This window comes from Coloeus monedula (genome assembly GCF_965178545.1).
Source record: "Coloeus monedula genome assembly, chromosome: 18".
Lineage (NCBI taxonomy): Eukaryota > Metazoa > Chordata > Aves > Passeriformes > Corvidae > Coloeus > Coloeus monedula.
Window position 1 is genome coordinate 9,868,021 of NC_138798.1, and position 25,637 is coordinate 9,893,657.

Sequence of the window (25,637 nt, forward strand, 5' to 3'; positions counted from 1 at the left end):
TTGCAGTATAAGCTTTAAAAACACAAACTGAAAGACAAAGTGCCATGGTTGAAAGTATCCAGAGTTCCCATCAGGTAAATTCCTTCCCTCTCCAAGCAGCTCTTGGCATCCTTCCTGACAATAGATTTTGCTATCCCCCCTTCTGCTTGTTGCAGTGCCACAGGAGGCCCTTCCCAGTTGCTTTTTGTTATTCAGGGAATACTTCCAGCCACGCTTCTGTTTCCACTGGTGAAGACAGTGAAACCAACACACAACCACAGGCACAGTACAGGACAATGTCACGAAATCCCTGCATCAGCAGTCTCCCAGTGCTGAACTTGGAATGCCATCCTTGACCTTGGCACTGCTCTTGGTGACAGGTCATTGATGGGTAACGTGTCCCTCCTTCCTTAGTCCACTTCAGTGGTCTCTTGGCTTTTCTCCAGTCTGGTGTTTAGGATCATCCAACAGTCCTGGATATGGACCCCTTTCTCCACAGCAATCTGAATACACTGCTCTCCCCCCGCCCCCCAACCTCCCTTTCTGCCATGGCAGAGGTCACCAATGGAAAAAAAAAATAATTCTACCAGGAAAACTTCGAAAGTCTCATCAGGAAACATCAGCTGCAGCAAAGGCTGCTCTTTCCAGATCTGAGTAAGACACCTGGGCATCAATTAGCTCTTCACTCTGAAGTTCCCTGTTCAGGCATGCATCTGAGAGAATCCCATTTTTGCAGGAATGTGGGAGATGCCCATTTGTCTCCAGGTCCAGAACATTTCCATTCTGGTGCCATTCCAAGCCAGCTTTGCATTTGCTTAAGTCCTGCTTTTCGGGATCCCTGTGGATCTCTCCATTGGTGTATACCTCTAGTGCATACTCACTGATCCGTATGCTGGCGTTCTCTGTGTCCCCACCATGGGTGGAAGTCCTGGAGCTGGCTATTCCCGCCTTGAACGGCTCCTTCCGGCCCAGGATATGCTGGCTGATGATTTTACGGAAGGTGTATCGGAACTCCCTGATCCGGTAGGCATAAATAAGGGGGTTTACAACTGAGTTAGCGTGAGACAGGATAATAGCCAGATACATCAGCCAGAGGGGAGCGTGGGCACAATTTGGGCAAAAAAGGGTAAAGCAGTTAATAATGTGTAGTGGAAGCCAGCAGACTGCAAACAGCCCAACAATGATGGCTAAAGACTTGGCTGCATGGACTTCCTTCTGCAACGTGGAGCGGGAACGTTCCCCATGTACCATCTTGTTCTCCATCTGCTTGAGCTGGCGCCGGGCTGCCATGAAGATTTTCAAGTAGATACCAAACATGAGAAGGAGGGGCAGGAGCACACAGGCAAAGAAGTTGTAGTAGACCATGTACTCCATGGTGACCACGGCCTCGAAGAGACACGCCACCATGCTGTTGCTGCAGTTGATGGGAGAGGTTCTGTTGGAACCCAGATCTTCGATCTGGGCGCGGTTGTGCCACCCCAGCATTGGGGTCAGGCCGATGATGAAGGACAACACCCAGCAGATGGCAATGATGCCTTTGGCTCGAGAGCCGGTCACCAAGCCATTGTACCTGTAAAGCAGAGGAGATGGGAGCTATATCAGTGTTATTCAACAAGCTTCTGGCACCCATGCAACCTCACAATGGCCCCATGTTCCAGAAGACAGTGAGAAAGGCACCTGCTTGATCAGAGGGCTCTCTGCTGTGCAGAACTCATGCAGCACAGCAAGCACTCCATGGTGACACTGTCTGCCACCTATTTCCCTCCCCTTTTCTTTAAGCAGTGAATAGCTGACAGAAAAGCAGGGAAATTAATTCAGTTTTCATCTGTGCTCCTTCACTCCACCAGTCCACTTGGGTGTGCACACAGATCTTGCAGCCTGGATAACCAATAATACTGCTCTGACCCTTGTGATGAAGATCACTGTGGGTCTCTTGCCAAAGGCTAAGGCAGTGTCTCCTTCCTGGCAGAAGAGCAGCCTTTAGCATGGAATTGTTAGGTCTGTCTTGCAGTAGATCTGTAAACCAAACAGCACAAAAGAACCTGGAGGCACAGTGCCACCAGCCCTGTGTCCACATTCTGGTGTGCTCCAGGGAAATCCTGCTGGCTCAGTTGCAGCAGCCAGGTTGGCATTGCTTTGCATAGCATCTCACTCTGCTCCACAATGGCACTTTTAGGAAGACCAGCACCACCAACCTTCTTGAAATAACTGAGACAAGTCAGCAGTTTTCCTCACCAGCCCAGCTAAGCCAACCCCATGTCTTTCTCAGAAAGGAGGAATTAAGCTGAGGACAATTGTCGACTACAGGTGTGCCATGGGCTGCACTGCACACACCAAAGGGACCTCAGGGGTGGAGGCACTGATACACCTGGCTGAAGCCAGTTAACAGTAAATTCTCCAAGATCTGTTGGAAGAAAAAATAAGCAACATGGTAAGAATCTGACAGTGTAGCAGAGACCTTGGTTTGTTTGAAATATCAGCCAGTTTCCAAGGCCTCGCAGGTTACTGCGAGTCCTGAGCTGACTCCACCAGTTCTTCCCTCTGAAAATGTAAATCAGGGCAGCAGTTTAACATTTCAGTGCAATTGCCTTCCCTGGGTAATGCTCAGCATGGAAAGTAGATGGCTGGATTCCCACATTGTCCAGCATGGGTCCCACACTGTATTTGACCCCGTGTGTCTGCGATCCGATGGTAGCGCTGGGCTCCCAGTGTTTACCCAGTGCTCCTTCTCTCTCTGTCCCCAGAATTCTCTCAGAAAACAAACATTAAAAGAAATAATATAACAAGCCACAGAAATCTTTCCATCTCCCAATGAAATAATTACTCCCACAGGTTCATGCTCCTATCCCAACACAACTTCAAGACAGGGGAGGAGAGAGGCTGCTTTTGCACAGTAAAGAATGGAGATCGTGCTTTAAATCCCTGACAATGGGCCTTGGAAAAAACAAGACCCATCAGGCTTGAATTTCCCTTTCTCAGTTGCATTTCAAAATCAGAAAAGAGTGAGTGGATAAAGGAGCCAACCACACAATTCCCAGCATGCAAAACACACCTAAATTGTCCTTCCAGAAATGAGGGAGGAATTCAGCTGATTCTGAGGGAGAAAAAGGTTTTTTCCAGCAATTAGTGGATCCTGCCCAGTCCTTAAGGGATGCAAAGGGCACAGCATGAATGGTAGCAAAGAGCTGCTCCATTCAGACTTCATCAACACATCAAAACAGCATCTTCGCTTTGAAATGTACACTCAGGGAGCAAGAGAGTGGCTGAAGGCCCTTGAAGCTTGGAAAAACAAAAACCAAAACAAACAAACAAACAAAAAACCCCCAAGAAACAAAAAGAAAAAAAAAAACCAACCAAAAAAACCCATCAAAACCCTGCAGCCCTGGAATTAGCTACATCTTGTCAGAGGAATTTTGAAATTGTGCAGCTGTTATCCCACGACTAGAGATGTCCCTTCCCTTCCACTAAAAATATATTCCTTACTTCTCCAGACAAACACTTCCCCCCACTTCCCCCTCCCTCTTACCCTCTGGGAATTCCCATGCAAGAAACTTTACAAGGCTTTGGAACAGCACTCAACCCAAGCAGCTTTCCAGCTGCAGGGTATTGTGCTGGAGTTCGTGTCCATAACACCTTGCTCAGTATCTCCAAAGGTTAAGACAGAAAGCTCACAGCATCTCGTGACATAGTCAATGGCCTTGTGTTGGCCAGGTACCCACTGAGAAGTGTTAATTTGTTTAGGAGAGCTTAATTTCTAGGATCCACATGAGGCACCTCTGACTGACTTGGCTGAGGTAGGGTTACAGTCCAGATGGGCTTTCCTGGACTCTTTCCTTTTATCCACTTAGAGATGTCATTGAAGACTTTGTGTACATCTTTGTGTACTTTGTCTCAGTATCTCTGCAGGCTCACAGCAGCCAGGTCAAAGCCACTCTCCATATTCTCCATGCTGCAGAGCTCTACAGGGTAAGTTCAGGGCTTCCCAGACACAACCCCTATCCTGTGAGTTGCTGGCACCATGCAGGAGACACAAGCTGCTGAAAGGAGCTAGTCACACCTGCAGCTCATGTTCTGCACAGCTGGTAGGTGACTTTGCAGCACGTCTGATGTGTCCAGACAGCACTGGATTGTCTGTGTCCTGCTTCCTGGAAATAACGCACTTGCCACACAAACAAACACTTCTACTTGTGAAATTACACAAAGGACGTTAGTGCAGAGCACAGGGATGCTCATGGTGGCACTGGGTGTGGGGATAGGGTCACCTGCCTCCTCTAAAAAGCAAAACCAACTTTTGCAAACACATGAAAATGCGAATGTTTTCCCCAAAATAGTTTCACCTGCCCTGCTGCTCTCCCAGCCACCCAGCTGGCAAAATGACTGCAGGAGAATAGCTGCCCTTGGTGAATGTACAGCTCCTCTGGACTGCCTAAAGTAATTTGGCTGTGGATGTGACACTTCTGGGTCCTTGGATTAAGTTCTGTGCCATGGAGACAAAGATTCCTGCACAGAGTCTGTGAGACTGGGTGGAAGGCAGAGCTCGTACTCTGTCCACAGAGACTTCAGGGAGCACTTAAAATCTTTCAATACATTGCACGGTATGTAGCTGGCCTAACTCACCATCACAGTGTCCAGCCATCCTGCTTGTCTTCCAAACCCTCCTCTGCTGGACAGCACTGCACATCCTCTGCCAGGTGTGGAGCATTTTTCAGACACCTCTACTGCATCACCCAGAAAGCCTGTGCTCAGCTGAGGGCTTTCATCTGAATTCCAGCAGTGCTCAAAGGTGTTTAACAAATCACTACAAAATGCTGCTCCCTGAACACATCCACTCAACAGCCAAACACCTCAGGCAGCTGCAGCCATCAGGGACAGGACCAAGCAGGATATTCAATCCCTATTACATGTATCTGGAAATGAGAGACTCTGGCAATCCCAGATCATCTAGGAAATCTGTGGCAGGGCAAGAAATAAAACTGACACCTTCACATGTACCAACTAAACAACCTTTCCCAAACCCCTCAGTCAGGAACCTTTCTCCCCTATTGCCAGGTACCAACTGATCCTGGTGCTTGTCCATGCTATGGGGATGGGGGAGGTGGAGTCCTGCAGGTGGGCACAGGTGCCCAGCATTAGCTCTTCTCTAAACAGCAGAAGAGGAATGGTGGGCAGACACAGTTCTGCTTGTGACATGATCAGCTTCCTGAATAAAACCTTGGTAACAGCAAGTTCTGTGCAGGCCATGAAGCCACTGCTTTTAAAGCCATACCCATATTCAAAGAAGGAGGGGAATTACTCTTTTCTCCCATTAGGCTGAACCTGCCCTAAATCTGTTTAACATGAGCATATGTAGCAAATGCCTGCCACAAAGTCAAAAGGTTTATGGTGAGCAGGGAAAGAAATATGGCTCAAAGTGACAATAAAACATTAAATCACTGGTTTAGATGCTCACATATGAGCATTTCAGAAGGCAGCCCTAGAGAATTAAAGCAACTACTGAAACAGGCTGTTCTCAGCACAAAGGTCCCTTGCACATCCTATACTTTATTCAGGGTTGGTGTTCATCTCCCCTATTCTTCCTACTCCAGACTTTGAGAAGCCAGTTCTTCATGTCCTCTGTCAGAAAAACATCCCAGTGCCACCTCAAAGCTGCAGTTTAAATCACCACCACATGGGATAAATCAGTCCCAAAGTTCCAAACATCTGGGATCTGCACCTTAATAATGTTTCCCCAGAGAAGCACTGCAGCAGCAAAAGCAGCTTTCATCAGAGAAAAAGGCCTGCAGTTGGCACTGTATGACCTGCATGTTTCGTGCCTGAATCCAGCACAGAGAGCAAGCAGCAGCCTCAGTAACCTCAGAACAGTTTTCTGTTTGGCTGCAGGAAGGAAAATTTCCCCTCTCTTTCCAGGGTGTTGGAGCTACCTGTTCTCCCCCTGGGAATATCTTTACACAAATGCCTGCACAGGGGCACGTGGCTGGGCACGGCGCCCACAGAGCCTTTGCTGGCACCATGGAGCCTGGAAAGCAGCAATTGTTCTTGGCCCAGGGCTTCATCCTGGGGCTCAGATTCAGGGCCAGTTTTGTTCAGAGCACGTGGGGGTTTGATACTAGCCAATGCAGGTTTTCAGGTAGCTGCCATGTGAGAGACCTCATTTAGTCCTAAAACGAACAATGGCTCGGGCTCCCTTCCTTGGGAGAGCCTTACTGCCACTTGTAGAGTGTTACATTTTTATAAAACTCGGCCGAATTCAGCAAAGTGCTTGAGAACTTGTGGAAAAGTTACCAAACTCTACAAAACGTTTTAATTGTTTGAAAGGCAGAACACATAAGATATTCACAAATTAGTTTTTATCCATTTTAAAATTTCACCTATAAATGTCTTTTCCCATTGCAGTTTTTTGGAGGAGGGTCTCTTCTCCACAGAAAAATAATTTCAAAGGTAACTAATAATGTACTGAGGGGTCCAAAACCAAGCAGTATCAGAAAACCCACTCTTCTGCCTTCTTAATACTGACAGTTTATTTCTGTGGGTATACACATCCACATATGCAGCTACCTTCATTAGGACAAATGAGACATGAAATATTTAAAGAGAAACAGAAGAATAAAACACAGGTTTGACCCTTTTTGGTTTCACTAGAGTGAAGGAAGTCTGGTTTATTAATGATTCAGCTAATGAATGTTAGGAATACCTGGTGGTACCTTTTATGTGCTGTAAGAAGAATTATTAAAGGTATTAAAGGATGGGGTGAAAACAACACATTGTTAGTGGCAGAACTTTCCTTCAAATTGTTTGACCCATGTTTGAGACAAACAGGTATTAGAAGAAGAAAAAAACATGAGGATGTGGGCAATCTAAATTATATCACATTTCCCTCTTCAGATAATCAGCTTTCACTTTCTTAGCATGTCTGAGGCTATAAATCTAGCACTTATTCATCCATAAATTCTTAAGGGGAAACACAATTGACAAGTTCATCACTCCTGTTGTGAAAGGACAAACCAGCAGAGGACAGGGAGGAGGAGGAACCCATGGATGTACCTGTGGGTTTCTGCATCCAATCAATCCCTCTGTTACTGGGGCAGAAGAGGGTGTGTTCTGTTTTTTCCAAAACAAGATAGTGAAACCTGTGCTGTGCCCAGCACTGATGTAGTCTGGTTTTTTGAAAAGACTCTTTACCTTGGCTCTTCCAGGAAATTACATTTTCAAGACAATATAGTTACAGTGATAGCCCAAAAAGTGGGCAGAAATCCAGAGTTTTAAAATCCCTTTCCTGGCAAGTCATCCTCTAGCAATAAGAGTGCTTAAACTGTCAGCAGGCGTCCTCAGAGTTAGCTCGTGAGAGACGAAATCAAGACATCGGCCCTTCTCAAAATCATTTAGAGGCAGCTCCCAGGGGCTACTCTACATGTTTCCTTGTACCATTTATCATTATTTTGGTTCATAAAATGAAATCATCTATAGCAGGACTGTAGAAAAGTGAAGACAGTCCATTTTACAGGTAACTAATATTGACAGAATTTTCTCTGCAATGGAATGGAACAGTTATTTCTTACATCTACACCAAAACTATAGAAGCTGTAACAAGTATGACCAACAGGTTTTGGAAACCACCCATTAAAGGTAATGTTATAGCAGCACAAACTTGCTGAGGCGAGGCTTCAGGAAAGACTTGGCTGCACTGATCCACATGGAAAGGCAATTTCTGCTCTCCAGGGCTCCCATTCTGGTTTTGAACAGGAGGTTTGTGTTAATTGACATAAATGCTGCATGTCCAAACTATTCAGAAGAAACAGAACTAAATTGTACAGATCAGCACAAGTGATTTAAGCTCAAGAAGAGTGAGGATGTCCAAAAACACAAACTCAAGAGTACAAAAATCAGAAATTTGTTCCATTTTTGCAGCCACATTGGTTGTTCAGGAGAGGAAGGCAGTCTCTCCATTCCTGAGAGCGTGCTGCATCCTCCTAAGGACAAGACAGGAAGGAAGAAGACTCCTACAATTCTCCTGCACCAGCCTCCCCAGGGGCTTCCTCCCCATCTCTGGAGCTCAGTGAATGACTCGGAGCATTGTCACAGAAACGCGGCGCTGCCTCGCGCCCACAGGCAGACACAGCCCATCCCAACAACGCGCTCCTGGAAAACTGAACTGAGCAGCAGCCTCTGTGTGTGTGGCAAAACTTCCCCTTGTTCCATGTCAGCCTCCCTGGTTGCACACCAAGTAGCAGCCAGCCTGTCATTAAAATGTCCTTTACTTTCTTTAAACTGCAGAGACCACAAAATCACCATCTGCAGACGTGGGTTGGGACAAGCCTCCACCTTGACCCAATATATGCTGTGCTTCCAGAGGCAGGGCCTAAGCCAGTCCAAATCTTCCTAAGGCCCATTTCTTGGTAGCCTGCTGCTTCTTCTCCTGTCATGTTTAATGGACTGAGAGAAAACCCTACCTCCCTCTCCCCAGTCTGCTGCTACAGCTTCAGGCAGAACCTCCCTCCTCCCCACGGGAGGGGGACAAGCTAACCTCACCCCCTTTCTGCCCTCTACCTTCCCAGTGATCCTTCTGGTGCCACTGGCTTCAGGGCACAGGCTGCCTAAGTATGGAATGGCAGCTCCCAGGCAGCACCTCTGTGATGCAATGGACACACACCATAGGAGAACAGAGAAGAACAGGAAAAGGAAGCAACCAGAAAATCCAGCAGCCAAGGCAGATTTTAGGACCTAGAAAAGTTTTTTTTCAAAATACGAGAGAAAAAGCACTGATCCTCATTTAACTTTTCCTTCCTTGATTCATCTCCAGACCTGTGGTTTCTAGGGATGTTGAGCCCTTACCACCCCAGCCCAGCCCAGCCCATGCTTACCTGAGGGGTATTCGTATGGCAATGATTCTGTCGATGGCAATAGCAAGGAGGCTGAAGATCGAGCTCTGAGTCAGGACCAGGACAAAGCAGGCAATGAAAAGGCAGCCATAGAAGAAGGCACAGAATCCAGTGCTGATGGTGATGGCAAAGGGGATTGCCAGCACGCCCACGGCAATGTCAGCAGCAGCCAGGGACACCACAAAATAGTTGGTGACGTTCTGCAAGTTGCTATTCAAATAGACGGCCCAGCAGACCAGGATGTTCCCCAGGATGGCCAGCACTGCGATGATCAGTTCCAGGATGATGTAGGCTATGTCTGAGAGGAAGTCGTCCTTCCCATGTACTAGCATGGTGAGAACAACCAGGCCCAAAGATCAGCGTTCATATCTGCAGAGCACTGAACAGCCAAGACACCTCAAAGCTGCCTGGGGTCCATGGAGCACTCGGCTGCCAGCCCAGGAAGGCTGCTCACACACACATTTTTCTCCCCATAGCTGTTCAAGGATTTTACAGTAGCTGGTGTCAAGAAAAAAAAGCCCAGGGTTTGCGAACTCCAGCAAAGTGATTAACCAGGTGCAGAATAATTCAAACTCCAGCAGACAAACAGACAGGAGAGTCTCTCTCGGAGACAGACACTGCTCCCCAGACCTCAGAGTCCAGCAGGCAGCACAGCACAGCAACTGTACTGTACAGCAGTGTCACATCAGCTGTGATGCTTTGTTTCCTGTTGACAGTCACCCTTCTAGTCATGGCTTCCTGTCATCTCCATACCTACTAGCAACATCCTCCGGTTCTCTTTTTCACCTTTTCCCACTAGGATTTGGGCAATATTCTCTTCAGCTGAAGCAAACATTAAACTTCTTCACTTGCAGTTTCCTCTAAAAAGAAAAAAAAACACCAACCACATACACTAAGTAATCAGCTCTACGGAGGAGATGGAGAAAGCAAAATCTCATTAAAGCGGCACATTAAATTGATAACGGATATTAAACAGACCTAGAAGAATACATTATCGGCAAAATTCTCACATTTTGTCTATCCTGAAAGCTGCAGGGCCAAACCCAAGTTCATGAAGGCAGCATTTCACAGTGGTGATGAGAAACAAGGGATGTTTTGTTTTCAAGGCTACCATCTGAGCTGGCACTTCAGCAGCTGCTCCGTAGCCCGCCCTGAAACACGAGAGCCCCACTAATTATGTCCTGGCAAGTGCTGAGGCTGCACAGAGGAAAGGTTGAGGAGCCTTTCACACACACCTGTCTCCCTCTGATTGCAAACACTGGATTTGAGCCATCATGTGCTGCCCATCCTCACGTGCTTTGCCACAGAACTGCTGCACCAATACCCTGCTCTGCAAGGACATGAACCCTCATTCACAGGGGGGCTATACTGCTGGCATGTGTGGTCACCCCTCTGTGGCCATACCTGTCTGGCCTTCACACACACAGGCCCTGGAACAAGATCCATGGCTGGGAGAAGTGTTCAAGGTATGCCAGACAGGGACATCTTTGAGGACATTCCTGCTGACCATGCACACTCTTTGCAAGGGTCTCTGCAGGCTTCCCTCCTGCAACTCCATTCTTTTTGCTCATGTAAATCTGTATCCTATAAGCAAACTATTTGTTCATTATACCTGCACTGTCCATAGTGTTTGTTGCATCCAGGACAGCATCATTCTTCACCTACAGGCAGACAAAAACATGTCCACCAAAACACACCTCTCCCAGAAATACACACATAGGCACGATGCCAGTGTCATGTCTCAGGGCTACATTTGAGTTCCTGTAGTGTCATGCACACAGCTCTGGGAGTAAAGCTGGTGCTGCTCGTGAGGAAACAGTCCTGCAGCCGTGTTTCATACGAGCAGATACACATCACCTGCACGCCCTTGCAGGTCACCTCATACCTCTGCTTCAGATATGGGTGCATTTCACCACAGCCTCAGCTAAAAATACAGAGGGGAGAACAGTTCCCTGAGCTTTGTGCCACAGTAAAGAGATAATTGCTTGCTATCCTTGCCTGTCACTTCCAGAGTGGGTTTCAAACCTTATTTAGTAAGCTTTAGCAATAATATTTTCTCATAAATTTAAGAAACAGCTTGATACATCAGAGGGCTGGAAGACAGAGGAACACAGCACTAACGGATAAATCACCAAGCTCAGTTTTGGATGCAACATGAACCTCCAAAACACAAGATTTTTGGGCCCCATCCATGGGTGATCTGGCGTGGTCTGATCCATCAGGGTTTGATGCCTTCACAGTTCACTGTTTTCAAATCAGAAACCTAATTTCTCAGGATAAAATAAAAGGGTAAAGACAGTGATAATAAAAGAAAATATGATTAACTTGTGATTCACATCTGATCTCAGGAATATAATCTAATTTTAGACCTTTCATTGATTTAGAGCTCTATTGCTAATGCTGCATTTGAAAGGAAAGTGAATGATTCTTGGTGGTTTGGATGTGCTTCAAAACTCTTGCTTTTCTCCACCTTTGGCTATCTTGTTTCTGTGTTTTGTTTGGTTTTGGTGGAAGAAATCAACAGAAGAGATTAGTGTGTGATCTAGCTATGAAGAGGAAGATAAAGATCATCCATTTAATCTTTTTTAAAGAAGAAAAACCCCAAGAAGTCTCTATATTGTCTATGCTCCTACAGCAAAACCTCCAATTTTTCAGTGACTTCCTAAAGATGGCTTCTACTTTCTTGATTTCAGGGATGTCAGTGATATGCCCCTACATCACTCTGCAAGCATCTGCTTGTCCATTACAAATCCCAACAGGTTTGTTTCAAAGCAGCGATATTGAAATCTAACCCTCCAGCCCAACTTCCAAGGAAGGGGATTGGAATTAATATAAAGTAGAAATAAAGAAGATCTGGAGGGAGAGAGAACAGAAGGGGCAGGATGAGAAATAAACAATGCTTTGTGCATGTGGGTGAGCAAGAAGGGAGGAAAAAGAAGACAGGAAAAAGCTGGTAGGAGGAAAAAATAACCAACTGAAGGAAGCAGTGAGCAAAACAGGCCCCAAAGAGGAAGAAGGGGTGCAGGACACCTGAGACTCTGAGGCAGGTGTGAGCCCTGAGTCCCTCAGCAGGACAGGGTTGGGCACAGAGTGGGAGCACACACCTCCCACAGGCTCACACCTCCCACAGGCTCACACCTCCCCATGCAGGATGAGAGCACAGCCAAACTCCAGTGCCAGGCCAAGTTTAGAAAAACGTAACAATTTACTGTGACATACTTAGGCCAAAACTACTGCTCTGGAAAATAAACCCAATATAATCCCCTGCCACAAGCTGCTCTGAGATGGAGTCAGAAGAACTGAAGGAGCCCCTGTTTGAAAGGAGCCAGCCTGAAAACAGGGCACCTTAATCCTGATGCTCAGAGAATTTACCTGAAATCCTGCTATGTTGCTCTTGCCCATCATGTTCACAGCTCATACACCTCAGTGAAGAGAATCAAAGCAAAATTACTGGATATTCTTCCCCATTTGAGTGCTTCCTTGAGTAGGATCACGAATCCATACTAATCCTAGATGCATTTTGTTTAACCTGACTCTTTCAATGGCTCATCTCAAACTCCAACAGGACATGGAGGAAAATTACAAACTTCACTGTGGAGGTCCTGCACATACTAATTGCTCAGCACAAAGCTAAAATTTCCTACACCTCTGCATGATCCTGAAAAAGCACAATATTGGAATCTGAAGTTTAATGACTACATCACACAGTTTTCTGACACAACAGAGCTTTTAACCTTCTACTTTAACCGTTTCACGGCCTGATGTTAAATTTGAATGTTTTATCTCTGAATTTGTTTAGTCCCTTGCTTCCCATCTCCCTACGCAAACAGTGGCCTGATCCTTCATCCCAAGCCCCAGTCATTTATTCTGAAGCAATCGGAATGTTATGTCCAGAAAAGGACAGCATGTCCTTCCACTCTCTGCTCTCAGATGGGCCGGAAAGAGTTCTGCAGAGCCAGCACATCTCAGGGGAGAAATGGCTGGAGCTGAGCAGGTGTCCCAGCCATGACGAAACAACATTTTGTGTCTGCTTCAGCACTGCTGAGCAGCCACTGACATTAGAAAAACAAATTATTGGCCACACAACCCCAGCCTCACCTGCTGTTGACAGAATGTGCCACAGCCCGCGAGGATTCATGTTCAACCTGAGCTCACCCACATCCCCTCATTCCTCTCTCACAGTGTCAGTGCTGTAGTGCTCACCTGACACAGCAAATCTCCATTTTAGGAGTATGTGCAACTTGCTTTAAAACAAGAACAGGCTCCGTCTTTCTGCTTATACAGCCAGAAATTCACTGCACAGGGACAAAATGAAATAGAGACCACCTAGAGAAGATGACATAGATCCAGAGGCAAGATGAAATTTATTGTAGAATTGTCTACTTCATGCAAGACCCAAAGGCTCAGCAACCAGGTCTAATAAGAAAAAATTAATTAACAATATGCTTTACTCACTGGGGAAGTGTGTATTTAACATCTCAGGCCCTTGAGGGATCAGCATGGCAAGCTTCTTGAAACTTAAGAAAAATAACCTGTATCACCCAACAGGGTGGACAGCTACAATTAGTATTTCTTTATAAGCCCTTGTTTTATGTTGTTAATTCCTTCTTGATACCCCGGGCTATGTTCTGGCCTTTCCCCCATTATTAAATAAACCTTTTTTGTCATTCACAAACCTGTAAAGCTGGTGTTCTGTTCATTTGTAGTGACTTGGAACACTCTGTTCTCTCTCATATTTCAGTCCCAATGAGAAACTCCTCCTTGAAAATTCAATAAAGCATCTGCACAGCACGTTCCCATGAAGCAATTCACCAGCAGAGCCTAAGCAAGCTTTAGTTTGGCATCTCCAGTTGACTTTGAATGAAGGTGTTGCCCCTTCTCTCTCCTGAGTGCCAAAAGGAACAAGCTGAGCCCTTGGCCACTGCTTGGTTCAAATCACCCACCTCAGACAAGCCCATCTCCTGCTCTTGGCCCCTCTGGGCTGAGTCCATCCTGCTCTGGGAGGTTTTGGCTGCCCAGGCTCTGCCAGCTGGTACAGAGCAGACGCACCCTCTGTACCTGCCAGGCTCACAGTGCCTGTGACACTTCAGTTTGACAGCTCCTCTCACATATTAGCAAAATCTCCAGATGATCAGCAGCCCTTAGGGCACCCAAGACAGTCTGTGGGCACGTAGGTGACAGACTGCAGCTTCCCCAGGCTCCAGAGAGGTTGGTTTCTGTGTCTGCTCTAGGATGGGGCAGGAGAGGCAGCTCATGGGCCTATGGGGGCTGTTCATCAAGGCTCATTCCACAGATCACAATCTTGCATCTCCTTTCGACAACATGGCCCTTCCCAGGTACCAGCCACATGCAGAGTACCTAATTCCCTTAGGGGACATCCTTGAATTCACGAATGGCCGTAAGCAGAAAAATTGGTGCTGCTAAATAATTTGTTTCCTACTTTCCAAAGCCTGGAGGGGGAGATGCTTGTCAGTTTTTATCCTCTCTTTGAAATGCCTTCAGCTCAAAGAGAATCTCCCTATCTTTTAAATCAAAAACTCCAAGAAATCTTGTCTCTCCCTGCCACTTCAGAGAATCAAGTCACGATAAAGGAGCCGATGTGCTCACAGGCAGTACACAATTTTGCAAAACAACTGGGGCTGTAAAACATAATGAAAACAGGTGTCCTTTGGGGAGAATGATAGGGAAGGGAGCAGGAGCACTTCTCTGTGTTTCTCAAGGGTTTCCTTTCTGAAGTTCAGTATTTTATGAATACTTCACATAGAGCAGCTTCCCTGGGTCCCTGACTGTTCACACACAGCTGTAGGGAGCATCCTCAGCCCTGCCTCCCATGGAAGGATGAAGAGCTGTGGCAGGGTGGGGCAGGAAAGAGGAGGAAGGAGGCATCACCCACCTAACCAAGACATACATTTTCTGATTCCTCTATTTGCTTTATTATTGGCTGCTGTCTAAATGATCTTTTAGGTCATCTGCTTACAGTAATAGGAGGAAATTAAATATTAATAATAGACTATTTCCCTCTAGACTGCTCTTTGTTAACAAAGGATACAAGAGAAACAAAGCAGGAAAAATTATCAGCACACCGTGGTCTTGGCTTTCAGGTACCTGCAGCACTTGCACTTTCCCTCAGCCCTTCCTGGAGGCCCTTGCACGCCTGCCTGTGTGGACACCATTGCAAGTGCAGAACACAAGGAGGTGTGGAAATTTTTGTTCTATCAAGGGGCTCCACATGCCAGTCTGACCCTTCCAGGCACCTTTCCGATTTTATCCAAAACATCATCTGAACCACTGATGCTCTGACTGCAAAAATGCAAGGCCAAGGATTTTTGGAAGCACAGACTTTGTCTCCTCTTGGGAAGTGAAGTCTGCTGTAATATAAAGCCTACAGTAGGGTAACAAGCATTCTGGATAGGCTTTGCAAATTCTCCTGAAATAATAAGTAAAATGAGAGCTTCAGCTTTGCTAAATTTGGTGTAATCCCCTCTTTACAGGAAAGCCACAGCCCTCCAAGACTTAAAACCTTCCCTCCACGTACTTTTGAAAAGCAGAAGAAATGGCTCTTCAGAGACCTGCACTGTCCCTGAACTTTGTCTGTCAGTTTGAAAATGGGTAATAGGGGCAACAATTCTTTTTTACATTTCCATCCCTGCTGCAGTCCAGGCCAAGAAAGGAGGCTGTACTCCAGCAACAAGCATGGTGAACCTGGGTGTAAAGTCTTGATTGATTTACCAGAGACACCCAGACTAATGAATCAGTGACAGCAACCAAAACCATGACAAAACCACACCCTGTGAGCCTGTCCTGTGTCTCTCTTCTCCTGTTTATGCCCATTAAAAAAAAATTAAAACAAAAACTTCCTCAAAAGTGAAATCCCACTGGACATCAAGCAAAGGTCATAACACAGATGGGCTGGCTGACAGGAATGGCTAATCCCAAACCAATATTGCAGCTTTGCCTCCTGCCCTCCAAGTGCTAGAAGTGGATTAATTTTTATTGTGGTAGCGGAAGATTAGAACAGAACACATTTGACCATATTTTTTTCCTAAGTGGATGCTATAAATGTTTAAAAGCAAGGAAAAAACCTCACAGTAATTATTCCAATTCTAACGGTCACAAAAAGCCAAGGAGGGCAAAACTAAGTAAGGCTGAATGACCAGCAGTTAAATAAGCCAGATCAAACAAACAGAAGGGAAAAAGGCTCCCCTGTGCTCACCAAAGTCTCACTGGGCAGCAGGCATCGTGATATATTGCCAAAAGACACCGAAACATGTTGGATTTTTGAGCAAACTATTTGTACTCAGGACAGCTGATGTTCATTTATCTATGGTGGCATTTCTAAAAATAAAAAAAACCCCAGAGCATTTGGATAGGCTTTCATAAGGCAGACAAGTAAAAAAGCATAATTAAAACCATGTACCATGGCCAGAAACAAGTTAATATTGCCAACATCATCCACAATGTCTCTGAGGAGCCAGTTTTCCTTTCCTGTGTGAGGGAAGAACTCAAAGGCAAACTCTGCCTCCTCACAGCCCTACTAAAGCCAGCTGTGTTCACACATGAGGAGCATTTCCTTCAAGGACAAAATAAGAGAAATGAGGAAACAGAATATAAGGAAGAGGTGACCCACTGAGGAATACAGGCAAGGGAAGAATTTACTCTGAAGATATTATCATATTGCTAATGTGTCCATTCTGGTCTATTTTAAAGTAATGGAGTAGACTTCTCTCCAGATGTGACTTTGCCTCTCATTTCTGTATGAAGTTTCCAGACAGGCAGCTGAGAATTGGGTACACCTGTTAGTTTTCTTGCATTTTTATCCAGTTATTCCCAAACCCTATTTGCCTTCTCTAAGTACAGGTTTTCTCTCCACCATGCCCTGTGATCCCTGCTCCTGCTCCCTCGAGCACTGTCCTGCAGGTTGCCAGGAGTGTTTGTGTAAACCCTGAGAGTGAAACAAAAACTCACCCCAGTGCAGGGAGGGCTGTTGTAGCCGGTCAACCAACATCCTTCTACAGCAGAAGGAACATAACTCTTTCCATCTCTCTCCACATAACTTAAAATGATTCCCCAGCTGTCCTTCTCTATCCTGATGAAAGCATGGTACAAGATTGTTCATCCCAAAAGCAGGCAAAAGCCACAATAGCAAATTTTCTGTCCCTTGAGTTTGTTTGCAGCAACTTTCCCTCATCCATTTTGTAAGGTACTCTGACTGCTAATGCTTATTTGCTCAGTGTCAGCCTCACCATCCTGTCAGTGTTTCTGTCGCACCCTGAAAGCTATTTAAGACATTTTTAGGACTCTGCCACCCTCTGTGGATAAGAAGTTGATGCTCCGATGATGCCCCAAGGCCACATGCCCTCACTTTGTCATTCCTTCTCCTCTTTGATGTGACTTACACCACACTGCTGTCACCCTTGTCAGGTGACTTGCACTTCCACTATCACAGCCAGCCACACTGACACTAGAGGTACTCAAAGGGACTGGTTTTTTCCCCAAGTCCTTGATTATAATCCGATTTATTAAGAACTTTCCAATGTCACTATTATTGATCCCAGAGTGTCAGTGTTGAGCTGGTGCTCTGAGGACTCTTAAGTCCTTTTGTCATTTCCTAAGACCCTGTGCTGTGGTCAGAGCACACCCACTCCAGTGACAGCCTCGTACCTCTCCCCGCTTCCTGCTCCGACAGCTCCAGCTGGAGCTGCTGCTGGGCTGGGGTGGAGAGCACAGAGCTGCTGGGGAAATTACACTCCTCACCAGTGACTGCTGTCCTTCTACATCAAGCCGTCACACTGGAGAACTAGCAGCCATTCATAAATCACTTCAGAAACCATTTTACTGCATTTGCTGGCTGCTCATGAGCTGCTGTTCTTGTCCAGAGGGAGCAGAAAGGAGAGGAGAACAGCAGTCAGGACTCACTACAGCAGAGATACCTCCACCACCCTTGGGAAGTGGCCCTTCTGTCCAATGAAAACTTTAGACATTTTACAGCCTCTGCACAACAAGACATCATAGAAAAGCTCCATCTGTAAAGAAACCTGTGATCTTTTCTCAAATGCATGACAACCATGATCCTCACACCTTGCCAAACAAGGATAAACCAAAAAAGACCCCAAAGGCAAATTCCTTAGGGACTGTGACATTTGACTCCAAACACAAAAGATGTTAGTCAAGCAGAGATGGATCCCAGGGAGGTGCTCAGAACAGATACCCCCAAGCCTTTAGGATGGTTTCTCCCACGTGGACTGTGTCCATCTCTTGCCTGCTGTAATCATACAGCTGGGCTGTACAGTGGCTGTGTGGAGAAAAAGGAAGATTTCCCTTTAGGAATGGGGTGGGAAAGTTAACAAGAACCCTAAATGAATCATAATAGTCAAGCAAAATTTGGATCAACATTTCATAAGACACAGGATGACATAAAAGAAAGTATTGTTTTTTAGGTGTTTGACAAAGTTAGGTGCCTCAGATTTAAAAGGTTCAGCTATAGAGGTCTGAGTTTTGGGATTATCAGGAACAGTCCCAGACTATCCCTCACTAGGCAACCATTAGCACAGGTAATTTTTTTTACCAAAATCTGGGCTGCAGAACATTTTACGAACTTTTTAAAAGTCAGTGTGCTTCCCCACACGTGCTCCAGGAGCTGTAATGGTGCTGGTGCCAGCCCAGGTCAGTCTGATGTGATTTTCCACCGTCCCATTGAACCTGGGCACTGATCTGTGGATTGGACGTATGTGGAAACTGCAATTATTCAAATCAATTTCAATCACGTGTCTCTCTTCTAAAGATTTTATTAAAAAGCCGCATACCTCTTAGCTGTCTTTTATCCAGGGGAATGTTTCCTATGGAAAATCCCAGTCTGTGCCCAAGTATATGGATCTCATACTGAAACCAAAGTTGTTATTATCACAGAATATGACATTTAACCACCTACTTTTCTTAAGTCCTTGAGCTCAACAGCTGATTCATACCAGGATCTCACAGTCCTGTTCTATTGAGAAAAACTCAATAACCAAAATGATAGGGCTGTTCGTAGAAGACTTTCCAAGTACAAGAAGGGGGATTTGCATAAGAGGCCAACATTACAGAACAGGCAGAGAGAGCAGAAACATTTACGCTGCCCTAGTTAGAAAAAATAAGAGGGTGGGGGGAAAAGGAGAGACAAGAAGCAAGAGGAGAACACAATAGTGCAAACCCAAACTAAAACATCCCCAACAAAGCAAAGCTAGGAGAAAAACGGAGGAAACTCTGAGGTCTGAATACTAAATGAGGAAACTTCTAACAGGAAAAACTGCAAACCTCACCATTCCCGAAGGGATGCATTAAAAGATTGCACTTTGCTCCGTTCAGCTGCGTTCCTGCCCCGGATGGGTGAGGGGCTGCCCTGCCCGGGGGGATGCTCAGACGTGACCCGGCGGCTCGGGCTGCGCTTTGAGAAGCTCCACCAGCCAAGCCCCCCAGGGCGCTGCTGAACAAGGGCCACGGCTGTCGCTGGGAGCCACAAACACCGGGCACAGGGAATGCCGTATCGCAGCCTGCCGCAGATAAAACAGCCCCAATCTGCAAGGACTAGAATGCCGGAGTGCCTTCCCCCTGGAACTGGGAGCAATCACAAATGCTAATCAACACATAGACAGGAGCCCAGCATGTCACCCGTCACGTCTCCAAAGCTCCAGGAAAACCCCCCTTTCCTCTCCTTGTATCAGAGAGGGACAGGAAGATTCCCTCATCCCCTGCATGCCTTTCCCTCCCCCTGTCCCTGGCTCAAACCATCCCCGCAAGAAGTTCCCTCCCTGCTAACTTCTCCATTGTCTCAGATGCATTGTTTGCAAATGTTCCCTAAAAATGCTTTGTAAAGTATTCTTTATTCCTGTTTCAGGTCTTTTCACATCCCTGTGTAACACCTGGACTTTATCTTGTTACCTGTCAGAGAGTGATAAACCTACTGCATGCAACCCCTGGCTTACCATCTAAGATAAATACAATTTGTCTTGTAGCTGTCATTTCTTTTCAAACCCTGCCTTCCGCAGCTGCATTTGTAGTGGTAATAAAATTACTTTATTTGGGCTTGAAATGTATAACTTTAAAAGAAATAAAAATTTAAAAATCCCCATCAGCAAGAGCCCCAGGACCCAGGTTGAGGAGTGAAAGAGATCACACCTTTACCTGCTCACATTTACCAAATAACTGCATTTGGTGAAGTGCTCTGACACACTCTTTGCTGATAGTCTGTGGGTTGCCCACTGTGGTCAGGATGAAGAACGAGTTAGAGCAAAGCAGGTTTAACCTGGGCATCAGGGTGTTTCCTGCACACCAGGAAAGTAACGAGTCTCCACTGCAGGTCTTTAGGAGCAGGATAGAGAAAGATGTCAGAAATGGCAAATCCATAGCAGATCCTTCCTTTGGGCAGAGGCCTGGATTAGATGACCTCCAGGTGCCTCCTAAGGATGTTTTCCATAATTGAGAATTGTATGTGCCATCTGTCCATTCTGATCTGCAGAGATTTACTGCAGAAAAAAAAAGTGCAATACAACCAATAATTATTCCTGATACAGATGAAACCTTTGTGAAAGGAGAGGCACCTTCTGACTCTACAGAAGGAACCGAAGCCTTCAGAGGTTAAATCACCTTCTGTGCATCTGCCCAGACCCTCCCACCCTTCCAAGACAGAATGCTTCCAGTTCTCTACCCCTAACTGTCCAACCCTCAATATTCAACTACAAAAGCATCTCATTAAGTAGGCAGCTTTCTCTTAAAATCTTCCATTCTTAAAATGAGCAGAGAGGCAAGGAACTGGTGCTATTTTGTTCAAGCAGCTTCACCAAGGCTGTTCAGGTGCACTCATGCAAAACCTGAAGATGGTCCATGAAGCAACCAAACCTTCTGGTCCTAAATACCAGATATCAGAATAAAAGGGAATAGCCCTCCATTGATTTGTAACAATCTTCTCTGATTCCTTGACACACAGATCAAGATCTCTTTCCTGATTTTTACTTTAGAGTCCAACAACAACAATAAAATGTTTAATAGTCCATCTCCATTTTCAGATGGAAATCACACAATAAAGAACAACCTTGGGAGTTAATCACAATCCAGATCAGATGAGAAAATGAACAAGCAGAGCTGGAATCTGTCCAAGCTGAAGACAAGGACAAACTTTGCAGGACACCAAGAGAGATGTTGGTACCAGCCTTTGGATGGAGAATACCTCACTCCCACCTGTGCAGAACTCAGAGACCTTCCCCAAACTGTGCCTTGTCCCATCTCACATAGACTGAAATGTCAAACCAAAGTGAAGACCTGAAGCATTGAGAAAATGAAGTCTGTGAAACTTTAAACATCCTGTACAGACAAGAAATTATACAGCCATCAGTCTGCCAGGCAGAAAGGAAGTGGTAAAGGGGGAGGCTTTCGCTCAACACAAGATGGAAAAGCAGCCAGGCTCAAAACCAAAGGGGGACCAGAGCCTTCCAAAAGACAGGACTGAAAGGAAGCATGAAGATTCAAAGCAGTCCCCCCAAACCTTCTGTGGGGCTGAGCTTTTCCCAGTGGTTCTTAAGAGAAAACCACACGGCTCTACGTGAAATCCATTACTGAAGATTAAACAAAAAAGATGAAAAACTTTCAAAAGATGAGTATATCCAAATGCACTAGCACCAGCAGTCCTTATGAAAGCATCCTATTAAAATACCAGCAAAAGCAGAAATGCAAACATGGGTAGACCTGGCAGATGCTTTCCAGCTCAGACCTTTAGTGCCTTTTGCACCCACTGATAGAAGGGCAGAGGCTAAAAACATCATTATTGGGCCAACACCCCTTGACCTAGTACAGGGTGATGAGGATTCTATTTTTATGTATAAAAATACATATGGCTTCAAACCATATGGAAAAATACTTATGGAAAGACATAGATTATATACACATGAAAATGACAAACATGGCCACCATTAAAAAGGAGACCTGCTTGCCTTTTTTTTTTTCACACCCTGCAATAGGTCGTTTTTATTTTATGTACACACATACATGTTTGCAGTTTGTACCCACATGTTTTCTCTACAAATTCAGAGGTTCACAGCTTTCCTGGTTAATTCAGAATTTAATCAATTTGCCACATTAGACAGGATTTCATTTCCATAGGTTTTTGTGATACATGATTACATTTATATTGACTTTTTTATTGAGATTCAAAATAAGGTATTTCCTCCACAGACCTAATTAAATTGAAATATTTCTCATATCCCTGCTGGTCACTTTATCTAATCTTTTTCTACTTCACTTGGGCAATATGCTCCGGGGGTGTCTCTAACAGCAGGGGCTGACCATGCTTTCTCTCTTTCTGTTAGTTTCCCCCATGTGGAAGAACAAATTTATCAATTACTCCAGTTCTTGAGTTACATGTGTCTGAGACTTACGAGCCTGATAAGAAACCTGAAAACAAATACATCCAAAGACCGAGTTATCTAATAGTTGGCCATCTGCTTAGGAAAATAATTTTAAGTAGTTACAGCAATTCTATTAACTATTTACCAAGTGAGTCATGTTATTCTCTTTAAGTTAACCCTTCCTGTCTCTCTCTGGGCTCAGTGCCCCAAGCAGTTCTGAAGAAGGTGCTCAACCACCTTTCCTCCTTTCTGGCTATAGCAAAGCCTGCAGTCCCCCTGCACTCGAGAGCCCCCAGACTCACACTGACCAGGGCATAAAAGAGCAACAAAGCAACCGTGACTCTCAGACCACACAAACGACCATGCAGAAAATCTACTCCCAGGAGCATCCCCGGCAACGGCATCACACAGCAGCACTGACACAGCGGAATGGGAAAGCACTTGCTGCCTCGGGCACTCCGTGAGGGCAGGTCACCCCACAGGGCTCCGGAGCCCTGTCCACCAGGGCAAAAAGCCTGCATCCACATCCTGCCCACAGCTCTGGGGACACCCCGTACCTTGCAACCTGTTTCCCTGTCCTTCATCCACCCTCTTTCCCAGCACAGGGGTACAGGCCCCTCTGGGAGTGGAGACTCCATAGACACGCTAGCAGGGTACCAAGGCTGAGCGCTCCCGGGCACAGGGAAAGGCACTCCGCTGAGAAACTTTCAGCGGCTCGGCAGAGATAAGGCAGAGCTGGGGCTTTTGGGGGCAAGGAATAGGATAAGACTGCACAGGTTTGAAACCATCTATTCCGTCTCTACCCTTTCCCCCTTAATACGACTATGAAAGTGCATGGAAATCTCTTTTGAAAGCACTACGGAGTAGTTTACAGGATGAGGGGTGCTCCTATGGAATCACTATTTTATGATAAGCACAATTATCCGCTGAAGGGCGGCAGGGAGGCAAAGTCCAGCACCTGATGTTTGAGGGAAGATCCGTGGAGCAAACATCTTGGAGCGCGGGGGTGTGTCGAGGGCCTGACAGTTGGGAATCAGCACGGAGTGAAAAGCACCGGCTCCACGGGGGAAACACCATCCGAGCCGGAGCAGGAGAAAGCGGGAGCAGGGCAAAATCGCCCCGTCTTGGGGCTGGGGGCTCGGCTGCACCGAGAGAGCAGCGGGCAGCCACTTTTCAAATTCGCGGAACAGGCAGGAGCGGGACCGCGGACGCCGTGAGGGAAACCGAGCCGCGCACCGCGGCTGCCGGGGCCGGGGACCGCCGCGCTCGGGATGCTCCAGCAGGACGAGCCCCGCAGCCCGCCCCGGCCGGGAAGTCCCGCTCCGCCCCGGGAGCTGCACCCCGGGCCCTCGCCGCCCCTCCCCGCGGGCCCGCCGGCCTCACCCACCTGGCCTCAGGGCGCCGCTCCGCTCCGGCCGCGCCCGGAGCCGTGTGGCGGTGTCGGCGCTGCCCCGCTCCGCTCCGCTCCCGCCTCCGCGCAGGACGCGGCTGCCGCGGCTCCCCCTGCAGGGCGGCGCGGGGCGGGCGCGGCGGCGGCCAAGGGAACGGCACCGGCACTCGAGGCCACGGGAACGGCTCCCGCTCCCGGCCCCGGCCCCGCTCCCGGCAGGATGGGCGCCCGGCAGCCCCGCAGCTTTACCTGGCGGCCGGCGGCGACCCGGCACCGCGGGGCTCGGTGCCAACACGAACAGCCCGGAGCAGCATCCTCGCAGCGGGGCTGGAGGAGAGGCCACTTACTTGAGAGTCCTCGCTTGTCGTGAGGGACCTGCAAGTGACAGAAGCGGGTTTGACTGGGCTTGATCTGCATACAATGAAAGGAGGAGAGGAGAGGAGAGAGGAGAGAGGGGAGAGGGGAGAGGAGAGAGGAGAGAGGGGAGAGGGGAGAGGGGAGAGGGGAGAGGGGAGAGGGGAGAGGGGAGAGGGGAGAGGGGAGAGGGGAGAGGGGAGAGGGGAGAGGGGAGAGGAGAGAGGAGAGAGGAGAGAGGAGAGAGGAGAGAGGAGAGAGGAGAGAGGAGAGAGGAGAGAGGAGAGAGGAGAGAGGAGAGAGGAGAGAGGAGAGAGGAGAGAGGAGAGAGGAGAGAGGAGAGAGGAGAGAGGAGAGAGGAGAGAGGAGAGAGGAGAGAGGAGAGAGGAGAGGTGAGCATTACTACTCTGGAAGTGTTTAAGAGTTCTCTGAAGAGATATTGACTATTTGACAGCAGTTTCACATTCCCACCGGCTAGGTGGCTGTGGATCCCACCAGCACACAGCACATTTCCTGCCTGCGGTGCCCCTGGGGCTGCGCCTGTCCCCCAGCCAGCTCCCGCTCCTCCGAAGGACTTGGGGACAGCCATGACTCATCTCACAGCAATTTTGAAGCAGGGAGAGAACCTCTCAAGAATTTAGTCCCACTGGTCTTTGTGGGCATCTCCTAAGTTTTTTAACTTCTATTTTTCAAGTTTACCTCTTAGTAAGTAAGTAATCTACGTGTTCCTATTGGGTGGAGATTACAAACAGGAAAAACCACCAGTGTGACTCCACACTTCCCAGCAACTCCATGGCAGGTCCCAGCTTCTGATAGACTGATCCATCTCAGTGACTAGCCAGCCCAAGCCCCTCTGTGCAGGGACTGCCACAGGTCAGGTGCTTGTGTCATGCAGTGAGGTTTTATTCTAGGATTCCCCACTCCAGAGAGACTTTGCCCCTGCCACCTTGTCCAAAAGCATTCCCACATCACTGACACACAGCACCACCTACCCTGCCTTTCCTGGCAGCACCAGCATAAACGATGCTTTACATTTCTTCAGTGTAACAAGACAGTAGGAAAGAAGTAGCAGAACTGGCACCAGCCCCTTCAGTGCCAACCTCAAAATCTGTGAGCATCTAAGCATTAAAAATTCAGCACTGGCAGCAGCACCCAGCGCCTGAGCCACCCTCCCCTCCACTCTTACCCCAGTCAGGAAGGCAGGCTGGTTCATGGGCTGTCTCAGCCACGCAGCTGGGAACTACAGCACGGAGTGAAGGCTGCTCCAAACACAATGGGAATCCTCTGGGGAGAAAAAAAAAAAGTAATTTTTCCCAGGAAGTTACAGAAAAGGCTGGAGTAATTTACCACACAGTAACATGAAATGATTTTAAGGAACACATACAGTGACTAGCCAAGTCAAGAGAAAAAGCAAAAGTGGGAGATGAGAAAATTAGAAGCCTCATCAAAACATGCTGCATAAAGGATAGATTTAGAAACATCTACACGATGTTTACCAGAGCTCTTTAAAAAATGCTGACACTAGGAATGGGATGCAATGGCCTCATGTTTGCCCTGTACAAGAGGTAGTATTTTCCCACTCCTAGTTGATATTCCAGGAAATTTTATGCTGTGCAATTGTTTTCAAACTACAGGGGCAAGTCAGAATCAGCTGCCTGCCAG

The 25,637-nt window shown here is 47.0% G+C and overlaps 1 protein-coding gene across 1 annotated transcript; it reads right to left on the reverse strand.

The window, feature by feature from the left end:
- Positions 1-588: 588 nt before the first annotated feature.
- Positions 589-9,276, reverse strand: ADORA2A (adenosine A2a receptor; the record flags this gene model as incomplete). The annotated part of the gene is made up of 2 exons (XM_082293122.1): positions 8,838-9,276; positions 589-1,549 (listed from the first exon to the last, which is right to left on the reverse strand). Exons 1-2 carry the CDS (start codon positions 9,185-9,187, stop codon positions 589-591), a joined length of 1,311 nt encoding a protein of 436 aa, XP_082149248.1. The 5' UTR covers positions 9,188-9,276.
- Between the last annotated feature and the right edge of the window lie 16,361 nt (positions 9,277-25,637).